The 15,000-nt window shown below is 44.6% G+C and overlaps 1 protein-coding gene across 9 annotated transcripts in view; it reads left to right on the top strand.

Moving 5' to 3' along the window:
• Window positions 1-15,000, top strand: part of LOC139542997 (extracellular sulfatase Sulf-2-like) — a 267,301-nt gene that overhangs the window by 179,809 nt on the left and 72,492 nt on the right. For 2 of the 9 annotated variants that reach the window (XM_071349062.1, XM_071349061.1), the window contains exons 1-2: window positions 4,788-5,178; window positions 13,840-14,077. In XM_071349062.1, the coding sequence (XP_071205163.1) occupies window positions 13,906-14,077 (172 nt within the window). In that variant the 5' untranslated portion in view covers window positions 4,788-5,178; window positions 13,840-13,905. Of the gene's footprint in view, window positions 1-4,786; window positions 5,179-13,839; window positions 14,078-15,000 lie in introns of those variants that run through there. The other 7 variants (XM_071349058.1, XM_071349063.1, XM_071349057.1 and 4 more) reach the window with 5 other exon arrangements.

Below are 15,000 nucleotides of genomic sequence, written 5' to 3'. Positions count from 1 at the left end.
AACAATGACAGGCCTTTTTCTACCTCAGAAGGGAAGCTCTCCACTCTGTCCGTCTCCCCTCTACACGTTGTGGTACATTTTAGATGTCTGAAGTTCACTTGTTTGCCTCCTGTTTTTTTGTATTGGATGCCTTTTCACCGGCCCCGTTAATTACCTGCGTTGTCACTATCTGTAAGGGATGAACCCATTTTCACTGTTCATTTAGTTTCAGTAGACACTGTCCTCTCCTACTCAATCTATCAGACTGCCCCTGATTCTGCAGTACATCACAGCATTCCCATTGGCTGAAACTTTTCCAATTAGAAAATTAAGAGAAATGGGCAGAAAGAGTAGCACCATTGATTACCTGTGTTTGATTCCTCTAGATATCCATCAAAGTGGTCACAAAATTTTATAAACTGGGTGGTTCGAGCCCTGAATGCTGATTGGCTGACAGCTGTGGTATATCAGACCGTATACCACGGGTATGACAAAACGTTTATTTTTTACTGCTCTAATTACGTTGGTAACCACTTTATAATAGCAATAAGGCATCTCGGGGGGGGGGGGCACTCCGTGTTGTATTGTGTTGTGTTGTGCCTTTAGAACAGCCCTTAGCCGTGGTATATTAGCCATATACCACACCTCCTCAAGCTTTATTGGTTAAATGTCTAACTGAATCCTTTAATGACATCAGAACAATAGAACAGCTGATGATGATTATATAAAAGGTGCTCGATGACATCACAGAATTAAATTCATTTTAGATTTGATCTGAAACACATACATCTCCTGTGTGCTCAGTAATGACATGCAATACAGGAGGACCCAGAGAGTAATGACACGCAATACAGGAGGACCCAGAGAGTAATGACACGCAATACAGGAAGACCCAGAGAGTAATGACACACAATACAGGAGGACCCAGAGAGTAATGACACACAATACAGGAGGACCCAGAGAGTAATGACACGCAATACAGGAGGACCCAGAGAGTAATGACATGCAATACAGGAGGACCCAGAGAGTAATGACACGCAATACAGGAGGACCCAGAGAGTAATGACACACAATACAGGAGGACCCAGAGAGTAATGACACGCAATACAGGAGGACCCAGAGAGTAATGACATGCAATACAGGAGGACCCAGAGAGTAATGACACGCAATACAGGAGGACCCAGAGAGTAATGACATGCAATACAGGAGGACCCAGATAGTAATGACACGCAATACAGGAGGGACAACTGTAGGGAGGGGGAGAGAGGGAGATTGAGAGAGAGAGAGAGGGATGGAGAGAGAGAGAGAGAGAGAGAGAGAGAGAGAGAGAGAGAGAGAGAGAGAGAGAGAGAGAGAGAGAGAGAGAGAGAGAGAGAGAGAGAGAGAGAGAGAGAGAGAGAGAGAGAGAGAGAGAGAGAGAGAGAGAGAGAGAGAGAGAGAGAGAGAGAGAGAGAGAGAGATGGATGGATGGAGAGAGAGATGTAAAGAGAGGGAGAGAGAGAGGGACGGAGAGAGAGAGATGGAGAGAGAGAGAGGGAGAGGGATGGAGGGAGAGAGAGAGAAAGAGAGGAATGGAGGGAGAGAGGGAGAGAGAGAGAGAGAGAGAGGGAGAGAGACAGAGACAGAGAGAGTCTAGCAAACTAGAATGCTATTTGGCCCTAAACAGAGAGTACACAGTGGCAGAATACCTGACCACTGTGACTGACCTAAACTTAAGGAAAGCTTTGACTATGTACAGACTCATTGAGCATCGCCTTGCTATTGAGAAAGGCCGTCGTAGAGAAGACAGGCTATGTGCACACTGCCCACAAAATGAGGTGGAAACTGATCTGCACTTCCTAACCTCCTGCCCAATGTATGACCATATTAGAGAGACATATTTCCCTCAGATTACACAGATCCACAAAGAATTTGAAAACAAACCGATTTTGATAAACTCCCATATCAACTGGGTCGAAACATCACAGTGTGCCATCACAGCAGCAAAATGTGTGACCTGTTACCACAAGAAAAAGACAAGCACATCAGTACAACGCAGTGCATATACATAATATGACATTTGTAATGCCTTTTTTTATTTTGGAACTCCTGTGAGTGTAATGTTTACTGTCAATATGTATTGTTTGTTTCTCTTTTGTTTATTATCTACTTCACCTGCTTTGGCAAAATTAACATACAGTTGAAGTCAGAAGTTTACATACACTTAGGTTGGAGTCATTAAAACTCGTTTTTCAACCACTCCACAAATTTCTTGTTAACAAACTACAGTTTTGGCAAGTCGGACATCTACTTTGTGCATGACACAAGGAATTTTTCCAACAATTGTTTACAGACAGATTATTTCACTTATAATTCACTGTATCACAATTCCAGTGGGTCAGAAGTTTACATACACTAAGTTGACTGTCTTTTAAAATCTTGGAAAATTCCAGAAAATGATGTCATGGCTTTAGAAGCTTCTGATAGGCTAATTGACATAATTTGAGTCAATTGGAGGTGTACCTGTGGATGTTTTTCAAGGTCTACCTTCAAACTCAGTGCCTCTTTGCTTGACATCATGGGAAAATCAAAAGAAATCAGCCAAGACCTCAGAAAACAATTGTAGACCTCCACAAGTCTGGTTCATCCTTGGGAGCAATTTCCAAACGCCTGAAGGTACCACGTTCATCTGTACAACAATAGTAAGCAAGTATAAACACCATGGGACCACGTAGCTGTCATACCGCTCAGGAAGTAGACGCGTTCTGTCTCCTAGAGATGAACGTACTTTGGTGCGAAAAGTGCAAATCAATCTCAAAACAACAGCAAAGGACCTTGTGAAGATGCTGGAGGAAACAGGTACAAAAGTATTTATATCCACAGTAAAACGAGTCCTATATCGACATAACCTGAAAGGCTGCTCATTAAGGAAGACGTCATTGCTCCAAAACCACCATAAAAAAGCCAGACTACGGTTTGCAACTGCACATGGGGACAAAGATTATACTTTTTGGAGAATTGTCCTCTGTTCTGATGAAACAAAAATAGAACTGTTTGGCCATAATGACCATCGTTATGTTTGGAGGAAAAAGGGGAGGCTTGCAAATCGAGGAAACACCATCCCAACCGTGAAGCACAGGGGTGGCAGCATCATGTTGTGTGGGTGGTTTGCTGCTGGAGGGACTTGTGCTCTTCACAAAATAGATGGCATAATGAGGAAAGAAAATTGTGTGGATATACTGAAGAAACATCTCAAGACATCAGTCAGGAAGTTAAAGTTTGGTCGCAAATGGGTCTTCCAAATGGACAATGACCCCAAGCATACTTCCAAAGTTGTGGCAAAATGGATTAAGGACAACAAAGTCAAGGTATTGGAGTTGCCATCACAAAGCCCTGACCTCAATCCCATAGAAAACGTGTGGGAAGAACTGAAAAAACATGTGCGAGCAAGGTTGCCTACAAACCTGACTCAGTTACACCAGCTCTGTCAAGAGGAATAAGTCAAAATTCACCCAACTTATTGTGGGAAGCTTTTGGAAGGCTACCCGAAACATTTGACCCAAGTTAAACAATTTAAAGGCAATGCTACCAAATACTAATTGAGTGTATGTAAACTTCTGACCCACTGGGAATGTGATGAAAGAAATAAAAGCTGAAATAAATCATTCTCTCTACTATTACTCTGACATTTCACATTCTTAACATAAAGTGGTGATCCTAATTGACCTAAGACAGGGAATTTTTACTCAGATTAAATGTCAGGAATTGTGAAAAACTGAGTTTAAATGTATTTGGCTAAGGTGTATGTAAACTTCCGACTTCAACTGTATGTTCTCCATGCCAATAAGGTCCCTTGAATGAGAGAGAGAGATAGAGAGAGAGAGAGAGTTCTGAATCCCGTCGTCTCTGTGGAGCCCAGATGGGGTCAGTGTCTCTGGTGTAGTAGTGCTCTCTGTAACAGACTCTGTATCCCCAGCCCAGAGCCCACTGGAGAGAGGACAGCACAGGGAGAGACAGGGAGAGGAGCAGGGAGAAGAGCAGGGAGAGGAGCAGGGAGAGGAGCAGGGAGAAGAGCAGGGAGAAGAGCAGGGAGAGGAACAGGGAGAGGAGCAGGGAGAGGAGCAGGGAGAGGAGCAGGGAGAGGAGCAGGGAGAGGAGCAGGGAGAGGAGCAGGGAGAAGAGCAGGGAGAGGAGCAGGGAGAGGAGCATGGAGAGGAGCAGGGAGAGGAGCAGGGAGAAGAGCAGGGAGAGGAGCAGGGAGAAGAGCAGGGAGAGGAGCAGGGAGAGGAGCCGGGAGAGGAGCAGGGAGAGGAACAGGGAGAGGAGCAGGGAGAAGAGCAGGGAGAAGAGCAGGGAGAGGAACAGGGAGAGGAGCAGGGAGAGGAGCAGGGAGAAGAGCAGGGAGAAGAGCAGGGAGAAGAGCAGGGAGAAGAGCAGGGAGAGGAGCAGGGAGAGGAGCAGGGAGAGGAGCAGGGAGAAGAGCAGGGAGAGGAGCAGGGAGGCCTAAATTGAAAACAGCAGTCCCCAAGGTTAGAGCATATCAATCCTGCTATACTGGATGTCTGGGAAGAGAAGAAGAGGAAGTAAAGCAGAATGAACAGAGCTGTGAAGGAGAGCAAGTTGGGAAGAGGGAGGGAGTGAGAGGTGGGAGGGAGGCAGCGCAGAGAGAAAGAAAGAGAGAGGGGGGGGGAGAGGGAGTGCAGTGAGTGAGAGAGAGCACAGAGAGAGAAAGAGAGAGAACACAGAGAGAGAGAGAGGGGAGAGAGAGAGAGGGAGAGCGAGAGCACAGAGAGAGGGAGAGCACACAGAGAGAGAGAGAGGGGAGAGAGAGAGGGAGAGCACACAGAGAGAGAGAGAGGGGAGAGAGAGAGAGGGAGAGCGAGAGCACAGAGAGAGGGAGAGCACACAGAGAGAGAAGGGGAGAGCTCAGTAGAGCTCGAAAACGAACGCAAGAGTAGAAAGGAGCTCCGATAGTGAGACGGGCCGGGAGAGAAAGCAGCAGAGAGAAAGCAGCAGAGAGAGAGCAGCAGAGAGAGAGCAGCAGAGAGAGAGCAGCAGAGAGAGAGATAATAAACCCGGCGACAGAGAGACAGTTCAGTAGTGCTGCCATCAGGAATTACAACACTGCCATGCAACCTTAGTGCGGGTGGATGATTTGGGGCTGTCGTTGGATGCCAGACCGTGCCGTGCAGTCAGAGTCCTGGGCATCACTGCAATGAGGTAGGGCTGCAGAGGGAAAGGGAGCAGGACTGTCTGGGTTAGTGGGTAGATGAAACACTGTCTGCAGGGATGTGTGACGGAAATATACACGTTCCTCTAGTTTAATTTATCCTACATGCAGGATATTTATAGGTTTTCAGTTGATACGAGAGTGAAGTTATAGTCTGCTTTATTCTGCTTCATACAGTAGCTAATATTCTCCTGTACGGTCAGAGGAACTATTCTCCTGTACGGTCAGAGGAACTATCCTCCTGTACGGTCAGAGGAACTATCCTCCTGTACGGTCAGAGGAACTATCCTCCTGTACGGTCAGAGGAACTATTCTCCTGTACGGTCAGAGGAGCTGGACTCCTGTACGGTCAGAGGAACTATCCTCCTGTACGGTCAGAGGAACTATCCTCCTGTACGGTCAGAGGAACTATCCTCCTGTAGGGTCAGAGGAACTATCCTCCTGTACGGTCAGAGGAACTATCCTCCTGTACGGTCAGAGGAACTATCCTCCTGTACGGTCAGAGGAACTATCCTCCTTTAGGGTCAGAGGAACTATCCTCCTGTACGGTCAGAGGAACTATTCTCCTGTACGGTCAGAGGAACTATCCTCCTGTAGGGTCAGAGGAACTATCCTCCTGTAGGGTCAGAGGAACTATTCTCCTGTACGGTCAGAGGAACTATTCTCCTGTACGGTCAGAGGAGCTGGACTCCTGTAGGGTCAGAGGAACTATTCTCCTGTACGGTCAGAGGAACTATTCTCCTGTACGGTCAGAGGAGCTGGACTCCTGTAGGGTCAGAGGAACTATTCTCCTGTACGGTCAGAGGACCTATTCTCCTGTACGGTCAGAGGAACTATTCTCCTCTACGGTCAGAGGAACTATTCTCCTGTACGGTCAGAGGACCTATTCTCCTGTACGGTCAGAGGAACTATCCTCCTGTACGGTCAGAGGAACTATTCTCCTGTACGGTCAGAGGAACTATCCTCCTTTAGGGTCAGAGGAACTATCCTCCTGTACGGTCAGAGGAACTATTCTCCTGTACGGTCAGAGGAACTATCCTCCTGTACGGTCAGAGGAACTATCCTCCTGTACGGTCAGAGGAACTATCCTCCTGTAGGGTCAGAGGAACTATCCTCCGGTGTGTGTAGAGGTGTAGAGGTGTAGAGGTGTAGGGGTGTGGAGGTGTGGAGGTGTGGAGGTGTGGAGGTGTAGAGGTGTAGAGGTGTAGAGGTGTAGAGGTGTAGGGGTGTAGAGGTGTAGAGGTGTAGAGGTGTAGAGATGTGTAGAGGTGTAGAGGTGGAGGGTTGTAGAGGTGTAGGATTGTGGAGGTGTAGGGGTGTGTGTAGGGGTGTAGGGTTGTAGAGGTGTAGAGGTGTAGGAGTGTGTAGGGATGTGTCGGTTTAGAGGTGTGTGGATGGGGTAAAGGGGAGTGTGCTTGGGGTGTAGGGGTGTGTGTAGTGGTGTAGGGTGTGTATTTCAAAAAGGTTTTACGGCGAAAGCATACCATGCGATTATCTGAGGACAGCGCCCCACATCAACATACTTTTCAAACCAGCACAGGCGTCACAAAATCCCAAATAACGATAATATAAATCACTTACCTTTGAAGATCTTCCTCTGTTTGCAATCCCAAGGGTCACAGCTACACAATGAATGGTTGTTTTGTTCTATAAAGTCCTTATTTATATCTACTAAAGTCAGTTTAGGTGGAGCCTTTGATTTCAGTAATCCACTCGTTCAACATGCAGACAAACAAATCCAGAAAGTTACCGGTAAAGTTTGTCCAAACAAGTCAAACGATGTTTCTAATTTATCCTGAGGTACTGTAATATCTAAATAAACTATACAATTTAAGACGGAGAATAGAATGACAGGATTACTACAGACTGGTTTATATTGATCAATATGACATGACAGTATTACTACAGACTGGTTTATATTGATCAATATGACATGACAGGATTACTACAGACTGGTTTATATTGGTCAATACGACATGACAGGATTACTACAGACTGGTTTATATTGATCAATACGACATGCCAGGATTACTACAGACTGGTTTATATTGATCAGTATGACATGACAGGATTACTACAGACTGGTTTATATTGATCAATACGACATGACAGGATTACTACAGACTGGTTTATATTGATCAATATGACATGACAGGATTACTACAGACTGGTTTATATTGATCAATATGACATGACAGGATTACTACAGACTGGTTTATATTGATCAATATGACATGACAGTATTACTACAGACTGGTTTATATTGATCAATATGACATGACAGTATTACTACAGACTGGTTTATATTGATCAATATGACATGACAGGATTACTACAGACTGGTTTATATTGGTCAATACGACATGACAGGATTACTACAGACTGGTTTATATTGATCAATATGACATGACAGTATTACTACAGACTGGTTTATATTGATCAATATGACATGACAGGATTACTACAGACTGGTTTATATTGATCAATATGACATGACAGGATTACTACAGACTGGTTTATATTGGTCAATACGACATGACAGGATTACTACAGACTGGTTCATATTGATCAATACGACATGACAGGATTACTACAGACTTGTTTATATTGATCAATATGACATGACAGTATTACTACAGACTGGTTTATATTGATCAATATGACATGACAGGATTACTACAGACTGGTTTATATTGATCAATATGACATGACAGGATTACTACAGACTGGTTTATATTGATCAATACGACATGACAGGATTACTACAGACTGGTTTATATTGATCAGTATGACATGACAGGATTACTACAGACTGGTTTATATTGATCAATACGACATGACAGGATTACTACAGACTGGTTTATATTGATCAATACGACATGACAGGATTACTACAGACTGGTTTATATTGATCAATATGACATGACAGGATTACTACAGACTGGTTTATATTGATCAATATGACATGACAGGATTACTACAGACTGGTTTATATTGATCAATACGACATGACAGGATTACTACAGACTGGTTCATATTGATCAATATGACATGACAGGATTACTACAGACTGGTTTATATTGATCAATACGACATGACAGGATTACTACAGACTGGTTTATATTGATCAATATGACATGACAGGATTACTACAGACTGGTTTATATTGATCAATACGACATGACAGGATTACTACAGACTGGTTTATATTGATCAATATGACATGACAGGATTACTACAGACTGGTTTATATTGATCAATATGACATGACAGGATTACTACAGACTGGTTTATATTGATCAATATGACATGATTACTACAGACTGGTTTATATTGATCAATATGACATGACAGGATTACTACAGACTGGTTTATATTGATCAATATGACATGACAGGATTACTACAGACTGGTTTATATTGATCAATACGACATGACAGGATTACTACAGACTGGTTTATATTGGTCAATATGACATGACAGGATTACTACAGACTGGTTTATATTGATCAATACGACATGACAGGATTACTACAGACTGGTTTATATTGATCAATATGACATGACAGGATTACTACAGACTGGTTTATATTGATCAATACGACATGACAGGATTACTACAGACTGGTTTATATTGATCAATACGACATGACAGGATTACTACAGACTGGTTTATATTGATCAATACGACATGACAGGATTACTACAGACTGGTTTATATTGATCAATACGACATGACAGGATTACTACAGACTGGTTTATATTGGTCAATACGACATGACAGGATTACTACAGACTGGTTTATATTGATCAATACGACATGGAAATAATAATCTTACACATATTGTGTTACTTTGTGGATTTGGGAGTGTGTGTGTGTGTGTGTGTGTGTGTGTGTGTGTGTGTGTGTGTGTGTGTGTGTGTGTGTGTGTGTGTGTGTGTGTGTGTGTGTGTGTGTGTGTGTGTGTGTGTGTGTGTGTGTGACGCAAGGTTGGGGGTCAATGTGTGCGTGTGTGTGTGAGACGCGAGATGGAGTGTGTGTGTCTGTTTGTAGGGCGAGGTGGGGGGTGCGTGTTTGTTTGTAGGGCGAGGTGGGGGGTGCGTGTAATCTCAGTATGCTCTCAGTGTGAATAGTGTCTTGGCTGTGAAGGTTCTTCCACCACCGCGAGTTGTGTGTCTGCGTGCGTGCGTGCGTGTGTGTGTGTGTGTGTCTGCGTGTGTGTGTGTGTGTGTGTGTCTGCGTGTGTGTCTGCGTGTGTGTGTGTGTGTGTGTGTGTGTGTGTGAGAGCATGTGTTCCGTCTCTGACAGCCATTTTGGTCCTTTATTCCTCTCTGTGTCTTTTGTAATGGTTCTCTACAGGGTGCGCCCAGCACTCTAGCAGATTACCCAGAAATCAAAGAGCAGGAAGGGGGCTAAACTATTTAAGACTTTTCTACAGAAACCAGAGCCAATGACATCCCCCTGTTTTGCAATTGAAAGAAGGGATTGAAATGACTTGACGGAAGTGAGAGAACAACTTGTCGTGTTCATAATAAATAAATCGCATTCAAACCTAATTATCCTTTAATACCAGATCAACCACACTTCTTTTGAAGCTTACACTCTCTTTTACTGTGTGAATCCAGTAAATAATTGGGCCAATAAACCTTACATGAAATATCATTTATTTTGGTATATTAAAATTAATTTCTCACAGTTATTACATTATTATTATAATATGTTTTTAATATACATTTGAAAATGTGTAAAAAATATTAAGAACACCTTCCTAACATTGAGTTGCACCCGCCCCCCCCCCCCTTTTTTTTGCCCTCATAACAACCTAAATTTGTCAGGGCGTGGACAAGGTGTTGAAAGTGTTCCACAGGGATGCTGGCCCATGCTGGCTCCAATGCTTCCCACAGTTGTGTCAAGTTGGCTGGATGTCCTTTGGGTGGTGGACCCACCTTGACACCTACGGGAAACTGTTAAGGGTGAAAAAGCCAGCAGCATTGCAGTTCTTGACACACTCAACCCGGTGCGCCTGGTCCCTATTACCATACCCTGGTTAAAGCCACTTCAATCTTTAGTCTTGTCCAGTCACCCTCTGAATGGCACACATACACAAACCATGTCTCAATTGTCACAAGGCTTAAATCTCAAGTCTTCTCCCCTTCATCTACGCTGATTGAAGTGGATTTAACATGTGACATCAATAAGGGATCATAGCTTTCACCTGGATTCTATCCTATTCTACAGTATCTTATTCTATGCCGCTCTGACATTGCTCATCTAAATATGTCTATATTCTAATTTTATTCCTTTACTTTAGATTGTGTGTATTGTCAGATATTACTTTGTTAGATATTACTGAACTGTTGGAGCTAGAAACACAAGCATTTTGCTACTCCCGTTATAACATCTGCTAAACACGTGGACAGTATGTGACAAATACAATTTGATTTGATTTAGATGTTTGATTTAGATTTGATTCACCTGGTCAGTCTGTTAGGGAATGAGTGTTCATAATGTGTTGTATACTCAGGGTACCTTTGTGAATGTGTTACTGTGTAATTGTACATCGCGCTGGATGTTTTGTGTGACAGCATGTTCCTCTAGCTAACAGGCTGTATAATTCAGTGATATGCTGTAAATGGGACTAAGCTGTTCTGACGCTCCCGTCACTTCTGTGACGCACGCTGGTGCAGAGATACAACCTGATTGGAATACTGTATGAACAGATTACTAATAACTAGGTTTAAATGGATTAGAGCTCTACGTTTTAAATTCATCATCTCAATTAGGCACGAAGCAAAATAAATATATATATTTCAAAGTCAAATGTCAAAATTCATTGTAGTTGGTTTTAATATTGTGACTATAATCACATAACACCTGGTTTTGGAACTGTTGTCTGTTTAGTATTGGTGTTTCGGAGACAGCAGAAATGCTGTGAGAGGACGGGGAGGTACAGAGAGAGAGATGTGCATGTCGTTATGATTCTGTAGCCTGTTCTCCATGTGAGGTGTGAGTGACCGTGTAGCGTCTCCCTTCCCATGCAGGGGAGTGGGGTGAATCTAATGGCTTCAACATTCACACACACAGAGAGAGACACATACACAGCCCAGGGACCACGCCAGAGGGGACTCGTTACTGCTCCGGTGGCAACCAGGGTTGCCGTGGTGACACGCTGGGGGGCAGATGGTCTCCATGGCTGCTTTCTGTATTCTTACACTCCCTGTGACTGATCTAGTACATCAGCCCTGAATCTCATTGGTTCACTGACGCTCCTTTAGGGCTGTGGTACTTTGCAGTTGTCGAGAGCGTTTAGCTTCCTCTCTGTCACCGTCATATGTACGTAAACAGGGGTGTACCAAGGTAACCTGCCTAAATGACTACCGACCCGTAGCACTCATGTCTGTAGCCATGAAGTGCTTTGAAAGGCTGGTCATGGTTCACATCAACACCATTATCCCAGATACTCTAGACCCACCTCAATTTGCATACCGCACCAACAGATCCACAGATGATGCAATCTCTATTGCACTCCACACTGCCCTTTCACACCTGGACAAAAGGGAAACCTATGTGAGAATGCCATTCATTGACTACAGCTCAGCGTTCAACACCATAGTGCCCTCAAAGCTCATCAATAAGCTAAGAACCCTGGGACTAAACACCTCCCTCTGCAACTGGATCCTGGACTTCCTGACGGGACGCCCCCAGGTGATAAAGGTAGGTAACAACACATCCGCCACGCTGATCCTCAACACAGGGGCCCCTCAGGCGTGCGTGCTCAGCCCCGTCCTGTACTCCCTGTTCACTCATGACTGCACGGACATGCACGACTCCAACACCATCATTAAGATTGCCAATGACACAACAGTGGTAGGCCTGATCCCTGACAACGACGAGACAGCCTATAGGGAGGAGGTCAGAGACCTGGCCGTGTGGTGCCAGGACAACAACCAACGTGATCAAGATAAAGGAGATGATTGTGGACTACAGGAAAAAGAGGCCCAGGCATGCCCCCATTCTCATCGACAGGGCTGTAGTGGAGCAGGTTGAGAGCTTCAAGTTCCTTGGTGTCCACATCACCAACAAACTAACATGGTCCAAGTACACCAAGACAGTCATGAAGCGGGCATGAAAAAACATATTCCCCCTCAGGAGACTGAAAAGATTTGGCATGGGTCCTCAGATCCTCAAAAGGTTCTACAGCTGCACCATTGAGAGCATCCTGACTGGTTGATTCACTGCCTGGTATGGCAACTGCTCGGCCTCCGACTGCAAGGCACTTCAGAGCGTAGTGCGAACGGCCCAGTACATCACTGGGGCTAACCTTCCTGCCATCCAGGACCTCTATACCAGGCGGTGTCAGAGGAAGGCCCTAAAAATTGTCAAAGACTCCAGCCACCCTAGTCATAGACTGTTCTCTCTGCTACCGCACGGCAAGCGGTACCGAAGCGCCAAGTCGAGGTCCAAGAGGCTTCTAAACAGCTTCTACCCCCAAGCCATAAGACTCCTGAACATCTAGTCAAATGGCTACCCACACCACAGAACGCGTCTCCTTCCTGAGCGGTATGATGGCTGCGTGGTCCCATGGTGTTAATACTTGCGCACTATTGTTTGTACAGATGAACGTGGTACCTTCAGGCATTTGGAAATTGCTCCCAAGGATAAACCAGACTTGTGGAGGTCTACCATTTATTTTCTGAGGTCTTGTCTGATTTCTTTTGATTTTCCCATGAGGTCAAGCAAAGAGGCACTGAGTTTGAAGGTAGGCCTTGAAATACATCCACAGGTACACCTCCAATTGACTCAAATGATGTCAATTAGCCTATCAGAAGCTTCTAAAGTCATGACATCATTTTCGGGAAATTTTCCAAGCTGTTTAAAGGCACAGTCAATTTAGTGTATGTAAACTTCAGACCCACTGGAATTGTGATACAGTGAATTATAAGTGAAATAATCTGTCTGTAAACAATTTTTGGAAAAATTACTTATGTCATGCACAAAGTATATGTCCTAACTGACTTGCCAAAATATAGTTTGTTAACAAGAAATGTGTGGAGTGGTTGAAAAACGAGTTTTTATGACTCCAACCAAAGTGTATGTAAACTTCCGACTTCAACTGTACATTTTACCTCAACTAACCGGTGCCCCCGCACATTGACTCTGTACCGGCACACCCCTGTATATATTGTTCTTTTTTACTGCTGCTCTTTAATTACTTGTTACTTTTATCTCTTATTCTTATCCTTATTTTTTTTTACTGCATTGTTGGTTAGGGGCTCGGAAGTAAGCATTTCACTGTAAGGTCTGTTGTATTCGGCGCATGTGACAAATAACATTTGATTTGATTTGATTTAGGTTTCTACGTGATCACCTGTGAGTCTGTAGAAAAGTGTTCCTGTGTTTCCTGGCTTAGTCTGACCTTACGTCTGCTCTTGTGTCTCCACGAGCTCTGTTTCCTCTCCGTGTCAGATTCACAAACCCAGTGACAATCAGAGAATGTTGTACGTTTTAGTGAGCGAGAAGGTTTTCACTGCCAATGTGTTTTACATTGGACTAGCGTTATTTGTCTTTAGGTGTGAACACCGGTGACTCTAGTTGAACTGTTCCTGTGTTCCTGTAGTCTAACCTATGTCCTGTTGTGTTGTGTCTCCAGGAGTCTTAGCGGTGGCTGCAGCAGAGTGATCCAGTAGTAGCAGGGTAAGATAAGTTAGAGGTCAAGATGGCGGGACAGGGGCTGCTGCCCTCCACCAACCGTTACCTCCTCCTGCTCCTGGGGGTTCTGTCTGTGGCCCACGCCTCCATCTTCCTCAAGGCCCGCTTCCAGAGGGACCGCCGTAACATCCGGCCCAACATCATCCTCATTCTCACTGATGACCAGGACATGGAGCTCGGTGAGTCTGGCTTCACAACCCTGTTCCTGGAGAACTTCCGTCCTCTAGGTTTTCACTCCAGCCCTAATCTAGCGCACCTGATTCTAGTAATTAGCTGAATGAGCAGATGAATCAGGTGAGTTACTCTGGGGAAATAGAGGAACAAACTAACATATTCCCGGATGTTCTTTTCTTCCATATTTAATGCTGCTGAGCTTGACGCCAGCTCTGTCTCTTTCTGTCTCTGTCTCTCTCTTTCGCTGTCAATTCAATTCAATTCAATTCAAGGGGCTTTATTGGCATGGGAAACATGTGTTAACATTGCCAAAGCAAGTGAGGTAGAAAAGCTGTCTCTCTCTTTCTCTCCCTTTCTTTCGCTGTCTCTCTTCTTCCTAGACCAGGGTTAGGCAACGCCAGACTCTTTGGTGGCCTGATTGGTGTCACACTTCTGCCCCAGCCCCAGTTAACACACCTGACTCCAATAATCAACTAATCATGATCTTCAGTTTGGAACACAATTAGTTTAATCAGTTGTGTTTGCTGGGGATAGGAGAAAAGTGTCACACCACTCCAGCCCTTGAGGACTGGAGTTGCCCACCCCCTAGACTCTCTCAGTCAGACAGACAGACAGTTAGAGTTGCCCACCCCCTACACTCTCTCAGTCAGACAGACAGACAGTTAGAGTTGCCCACCCCCTAGACTCTCTCAGTCAGACAGACAGACAGTTAGAGTTGCCCACCCCCTACACTCTCTCAGTCAGACAGACAGACAGTTAGAGTTGCCCACCCCCTACACTCTCTCAGTCAGACAGACAGACAGTTAGAGTTGCCCACCCCCTAGACTCTCTCAGTCAGACAGACAGACAGTTAGAGTTGCCCACCCCCTACACTCTCTCAGTCAGACAGACAGACAGTTAGAGTTGCCCACCCCCTAGACTCTCTGTC

This window comes from Salvelinus alpinus, chromosome 17 (assembly GCF_045679555.1).
Source record: "Salvelinus alpinus chromosome 17, SLU_Salpinus.1, whole genome shotgun sequence".
NCBI lineage: Eukaryota > Metazoa > Chordata > Actinopteri > Salmoniformes > Salmonidae > Salvelinus > Salvelinus alpinus.
The sequence above is the reverse complement of the archived record's forward strand: the minus strand, read 5'-3'. Positions and strand labels throughout refer to the sequence as shown.